At 39.6% G+C, this 6,994-nt stretch overlaps 1 protein-coding gene across 1 annotated transcript; it reads right to left on the bottom strand.

Moving 5' to 3' along the window:
• Positions 1-584: 584 nt before the first annotated feature.
• Positions 585-5,204, bottom strand: LOC140239630 (alpha-2,8-sialyltransferase 8B-like). Its single transcript, XM_072319462.1, has 4 exons — positions 5,159-5,204; positions 2,772-2,856; positions 1,603-2,028; positions 585-837 (listed from the first exon to the last, which is right to left on the bottom strand). The coding sequence occupies exons 1-4, from the start codon at positions 5,202-5,204 to the stop codon at positions 585-587; spliced, it is 810 nt and encodes a 269-aa protein (XP_072175563.1).
• Positions 5,205-6,994: the final 1,790 nt, after the last annotated feature.

Here is a 6,994-nt window from a genome sequence, read left to right as displayed (position 1 = left end):
ATTAACTGATATACAACCTTTTTGACAAAGTGTTAAAAGGATGTTTCCACAATTATGCTTTATGATCTTGAAGTATGCTCCTCACATAAAGGGAGAAAAAACGAGGTAGGTTTCCTATTACCTATCTGTATTTTGTCCACATGAAGGGCCTTAATCAGAGAATTTTAATTTATTTAACATGAGTTAGATTGAGCTGACTGGAATTGAATTAGATGGAACTGGATAAAGACATTCTTGGAAGTAGTCTTCGTTATTTCTATTGCACATTAGACACAAACGAACTAATGGTCGCCGTCTGATTGTGTTCTGAGATGCTTTTTTTTTTCAGCATTGTGGCTGTATGATTTATATGAGTGACGAACCGATTTAGTTCGATTTGGACAGTTCTCAGTATTTTATAAGTCCATCTTGTTAGAGATGAATGCATGAACGAGAAATGCAGAACTAGTTCGCTTCTATCCGTCTTTTATCCGGCAATCTCCGTACGTCTCTGCATGATATGAACCTCATTCGTCGGAGAGAAATGCCGCAGAGGTTTTGTTCGGTTATAATTCCGTATTCTGCAGGCCATTTTTTGCTAAACATCAGCTACAATCATTGACCAAACGCACTGCTCCAGTTAGGTTAAGGCTGGACAGTATCCGATACTCCCCGGGCATATTGTGAGCATTCGCGTTGTAATTGATATCCCTTTTCTCGTAGTAATGGTACCTGACGGTTCGGTTTCTTGCGTCTTTTGTGAACGGATAGTAGCCGAAGAGGAAGATCTGACGACAGAACTGGGTCGCTGCAGTATACAGCGCCAATCCGGTGGAAGGGAAGTCAACCTGCCATAGCCTGTGAAAGATAAAACAATGTTCTACATATTATTATAATATATCTTTGAACTGTTGACCTTATATGATTTTCCAACATGCGCAAATGAATATCAGCGCCACTATCAGATACTTTGCAAATGTCATTATCAATGTTTTATTAGGTCTTTATCTTTTGCAATTTTTTTTTCTTTTTTTTTTCTTTTTTTTTTTTTTTGCTTTGCCTTTGCCTTTGCCTTTGCCTTTTCCTTTGGTTAAAATCATCATTATCAGCATTATTGTAATAAGCGATTTCTTTAGTACCTAACTTGTCTGATACGTGTGTCATCACCGTCGTAAAAATTATGATGATGCACTGTATTTGCTCTTTTTCGAGCGCCACGTCATTACGGGAAAGGTTTTTATCTCCACCTCCCCCCCCCCCCCCCCCATCCTCGCCAACATGATAGAACTACGGAAGTGCCAGAACAACAGCAAGTATCACAATGATTAAGAAATTTGTATACCTTTTTGCTGATGTCATTGGCGAAGCTGGGCTGTAAGCGAAGCTAAAATTCAAGTAATGCTGCGTTCGGAGTTTCGCTAACATGCCTTTCATGGAGACTAAATCGCGAGGTCTTTTGAAGAACCAGAGTATTCTACCGTCCACTCCTCTCAGCCGCTGGAGAAGGCTAGAACAGTTTTCGTCATTGGCGATTTCGCCGTCTGTAGCGGGAGGCTTGTTCGTGCAGGCGATCAGCGCGTCGAGCTGCTGCACGTTTATCAATCGCGAGGTCTTTTGAAGAACCAGAGTATTCTACCGTCCACTCCTCTCAGCCGCTGGAGAAGGCTAGAACAGTTTTCGTCATTGGCGATTTCGCCGTCTGTAGCGGGAGGCTTGTTCGTGCAGGCGATCAGCGCGTCGAGCTGCTGCACGTTTATCGTCATAAGATGCAGCGTGGATCCGACATCGCGAGAAAACTCACCGCCGTACGGCGCCAGATTCATCCGGATGACGAAGTCGAAGCTGTCGATGAACTCGCCGCAGCCGCTTCCCAGGAGGACGCCCCCGTTGCCGACCACTGCGCAGCTGTGCTTCATCGGTATGCTCCTGGTTCGATGTCGGGATCGGAGCATCCAGGGACTTCGCTCAAAACTGTAGTCTCGCTCCAAGACGTCTCTGCTGAATATCTGGATGGCTTGCCAGCGCTTCAGATGATTGAAAATACGCCATCTATGATGAATAAAAAATGAAGAGGAAGGAAAGAGATTGTTTGCTTTTCAACATTTTCACATTCCTAAAACAGAATAGAAGACCTGACAGGGTAAATTTTTTTTATTCTGTTTCCTTTTTTTTTTCAAACAAAAAGATTGAAGATGCGTTCTTTGTGCCTGTTCTGCCCCCCCCCCCCCCCCGATGAATCACAGCGCTCAATCAAGTGAGATGTCTGAAATCGCTGTACAAACAGGTGGTATGCTTCCTGTTACCATAGCAAAACCCAAAGTGCTGAAGCTAAGAAGTATTTGTCAGGCTGTTGCTAAGAAAAGATAGATATATAGATGTAGATAGAAATATAGACAGATAGACAAAGACATAAAGACATTATACTGATGACGTGTGAAGATGAAGACGCATTGTGAGTAGATCAATGACAGATTTATGAGGTCCTTACACTATCATGTCATCTAGTGTCTACAGTTGCATTGTGGCTGCTTCTGTCATTACTGTTTCGCGGAAAAATCTCAAACTTTATATTCTATGAATTTCTATCATCATTTTTATAGGTAATGTTTACGAACCTTCCCTCATTCTGTTTGTATTAGTCTGCTCTGTTTGTATCAAAGCCAACATGAACACGACATGGACTCTAACTTTGATGGGAAATAAACTATCAGTTCCTGACTCATCATGACACCAACCCCTATTTACCCCCCCCCCCTTAATTCAAGGTATTGTCGATTTGTTCTCAAACTCACCGAACATCTTGAACAGCGGTGCTATTCAGGGTTATGCTTTGTCCATCCTCATCTTCGTACACCTCCGGAGAAAAAGACAGCAAAACTGCAAACAAAACAAATACAAGAATATGTTGATTAGAAAGTATGGACACTAGGGGTGTTGCATAAATCATGTTACTTGAGAAAACTCATGTTACTTTTTCAAAGAGTATTTTCCACATGCGGTGCAGAGGCATGCTTTGTAGTTACACGAGTCGTTTTGTAGTACGAGGTATAATATTCTGCTAGTTTGGTCAAGGAAGTAGGCCTACTAGGCCAGCCTTAGTCTGGCCCACATACACACACACACACAAACGCATGGTCCCTTCCAGTTGATACGGTTCGCAAAGGGTCTTCGTAATGCTATATATATAGGCGAGTTGAATCATCGAATTAACAAAATAAAACGACCATCTACATATTGTTGCCTTATGTATGCCTACTACTGTATATCAAGCATGTTAAACGCAAGTAATTTGCATCTGTTCGTTCCTTTCTAGGATACGCGTGCCTTAAAGTAACCTTGATACTAAGTCTAGAATGCATGCTTTACAAACTACGTATTTACGAAATGTAAAAGTTAATTGTCTAAAAACACGAAACAGTAACTTCTTATTGGGATATGTTTAGGGAATGTTGCAAACCAAGGACAACACGTATCCATAGGGGATTCGAGGAACCGTGTTCCTGTATTTAAAAAAAAAAAATGGTAGTAATTGGTGAGTAAATGTTGATGGGCTTTAACACACACAAGATACAAGCCAACTGCGCATCAGAGTCAGTAACAATATTAATTTGTAATTCGCCTCCCTCTCCAATATCTGGTATAGATCCATATCCCGACGCGCCGCTGCGAAATGTCAAACATAAGTTGAGGTTATCGCATTGTTCTGGGGTAAGAGAAGTTGACAACATGCTAGCGTTGGGTGGGGCGATTCCCTCTGTAACTATAGCAACACGATTTCAAAAAACAAAAACAAAACAAAAACAAAAAACATACAAGATGGCAAACTTACCCGCGGCTTTTCCCCAAAGTTTATTCATTGTCAAAGCGTACTTTGTAAATAAAAGACAGGTTCCATTGAGCCTGATTTTTCGACCTTAGCTTTCTCTCGCTCACCCCCCCCCCCCATTTCTCTGTGCCTCGTGTGTGTGTCTGTGTGTGCGTGAGTGTGCGTGCGCGCGTGTAATGTGTCTTTCGTATATGAAAATGCCGTAATGAAATACAATGGAGTACAATGTCACGAATATGAACATATCACTAGACGCGAAAGAAAATAATAGTAATCAAATACAATTATATATTTCATATCACCTGGAAATTTTCTTCAACTATAGCAATGCTCAAAACACAGACGTATGAATATCTGCAAATCTCAGCATCGAGATTTTTGTCCAGTGTTTCAGCGGATCAACTGACACCCCATGACCTCAATATCTGATAGGAAAGGGTGGCACTTTTCACACGAGAGATCGAAGAGGGGAGCGAGGGGGTGCACTATTAATAGCAACTTCGTGTCACTGTACAGGATGCGTGTTTACGAAGTGAGAGTACTTAGTTCTGTGAGCCCTTGTTATCGCCCCATGATGCTCATGAACGCAAAAGATCCCCTTGTGAATTAAAGTGATCGGAAACGGGGCACGCGACTTGGATTTTCATTCTCTGTAGGGATGGGGGTGTATATGGGGTAGGATTAAATTCAACCCTATGTTTGTGTTCTTCGAAACGGCACCGTAGGAAAGCAGCGCTTGGCCATCGGTGAGGCCAACCTAGATAACCGAGACTTACATTAAGTATACAAAATACAAGAAAACCCGTAAATCTAACGGGAGTAAAATTGCAAGTACCGTATGAGGGATAACCACAGAAAAATTTCGTAGACCCAGCCACCAAAAGGACCAGTTAAGCTTTCGCTTTTATGGCAACTTTAACCGTAAGACCTATTCGTGAGTTGGTCGGCAATGATTGTACTTATAACTATCATTATAATTATATTCTTCAGATGAGGGAATAGAAGTTCCGAAGATTTTATATTTCAGAGGAATAAAGAAGCAAATGAAAAATAATGGAACATAACTACACTGACACACATCAGAGATTTACGCTAGTAATGCTTTATTGTACAAATATATTCATATCTCCCATTATTACTTTGCTCATCCGATCGTTGTCATTGAAGAAAAAAGACTTTGATTAAAATCATGATCAGTAGGCCTAAAAACTAGATCGGATACAGACGAATATGATAATTATTATGGAAAAGGAGAACTTTCTGCTGAACGAGTCTCCCAATAATGAAATAAAATAATGTTGGATACAAAGGAAAGAATGAATTGGGTTCTTTACTTGGCAGAGTTCGGCTTACCTTTTGGTTTGACGTCTAGGAAAGGATTACTGAAGAAGGTGATCATTCCAATTGCAATTACCGACAGTCCCGAGCTGCAAATGAGGAAAACAAATATCCTCTGTGCGTATTGCGAGCAAGTTGAGGGTCGCGCACACATAGTCAATATTGGGTGATCCATGTCAGCTTGGTGGTGACTAGGATGAAACTGATCGTTAGACGAAGATACCGTCGAACATACCGTGACAAAATCGAGCTACTTCGGCTGACTGTTTACTCGCGTACCTTGCCTATCCCGATGGTATCCCGATTACCAGGAGGTACCGGAATCATAATTTTTACGTCGACGTGCAGATAAGAAATGGGGTAAAACAATGCGAGTAGGCCTATTTGGATGGGTTTTTTTTAAGGGATGATGTTCGTTATAATCATTATTCCGAAGGTTCATTAATCCGAAAATGAAATAAGGTCCTTAACTCCGAAACACACAAATTTCCCGTATACCCTATATGTTCGGTAATCGGAACGTTTGTGGCATTATTACAAAAGGTTCATCATTCCGAAGGTTAATTCCCGTCAATCCGAAAATGAAATAATGTTCGTTATTCCGAATGTACAGTTATCCGAAAGTGAAAAAAAAAAAGTTCCTAATAAAGCTAACTTTGGAACTACGGACCTTATTTCGTTTTCGGGTTAACGAATTTTCGGATTAACGAACCTTTAACGCTTTTTTTTTTTTTGTTTGTTTCATTTTCGGATAAACGAACCTTTGGAATGACGAACCTTATTTCATTTTCGGATCTACAAACCTTCGGAATATTATACTGTAACCTTTTCAAAGGATGTGCGTACTTTAAGGTGCTGAAACTCTATGTAAACATTAATGTCCGGGCTGATATCGATAATGATAGAGTAATTACGAATAGCCAAACAGCAAACATTTCATTACTTGACAAAAAAAAAAATAAAGAAGGTATGTTGAATTTTGAGGCTGCACACGTATCCAGAAAGGATTGATATCGATGACAAATTCATACACAATTAGATGAGATGGTAATGATATACACCTGCAGGTCTGTAACTTGCATGCATATAGATATTCATTTTTAAGGACTTTAAAAAGGATTTGATAATCTTATTACACATTGTACTATAATAACTGCAACGTTTTAACGGTGACAAATTTCGTTGAGAGGGACATGAATTGTATATTGACAATAACTTCGGCCGAAACTTGAAGTGGAGGTTTGCTGAAAGCTATCATATTGATCGAATAAAGAAAATGCAGCAACAATACAATGATACTCTGTTCATTATTATTATTATAATTATCATATTATAGTAATTATGATAATAATAATGATAATAATGATTGTGACCATAGAAATAGAACATAGAATGGATGTATTGCAAGATGCTTATTACAGTTAGATTGCCAATTGCGTATAAACCCACAATGGTCCGCGGTCCTGAATTAGGTGAACTCTTACCTTAAATTCACACTTTTATGATTTTGATATCGAGAGGCCTGGAAGAGAAGAGCGCCCTCTACTGTGCTCACTGCCTCGAATTTACATAATGAAGATGAAAAGCTTCTTCTGTTCCAGATGACTTGATTTGATGACTACAGTAAACTCAAAGACACACAATGACTAAAATTTAATCAGATTCAGACGTCGACAGAAATAGTTAAATTAGATGTCGATGTTTACCTGTTTTTGTTTGCTAGTTTTTATGATGTCATTACGTCACAACTCTCTGACGAACTTTTCACACTAATTCTCACTAATCTTCCTCATTTTGTTTATTCAGTAAATCCATATTATCATTTTGCATAATTGATTTAACACAAATTTA

Source organism: Diadema setosum, chromosome 16 (genome assembly GCF_964275005.1).
Source record: "Diadema setosum chromosome 16, eeDiaSeto1, whole genome shotgun sequence".
NCBI classification, from domain to species: domain Eukaryota; kingdom Metazoa; phylum Echinodermata; class Echinoidea; order Diadematoida; family Diadematidae; genus Diadema; species Diadema setosum.
The sequence above is the reverse complement of the archived record's forward strand: the minus strand, read 5'-3'. Positions and strand labels throughout refer to the sequence as shown.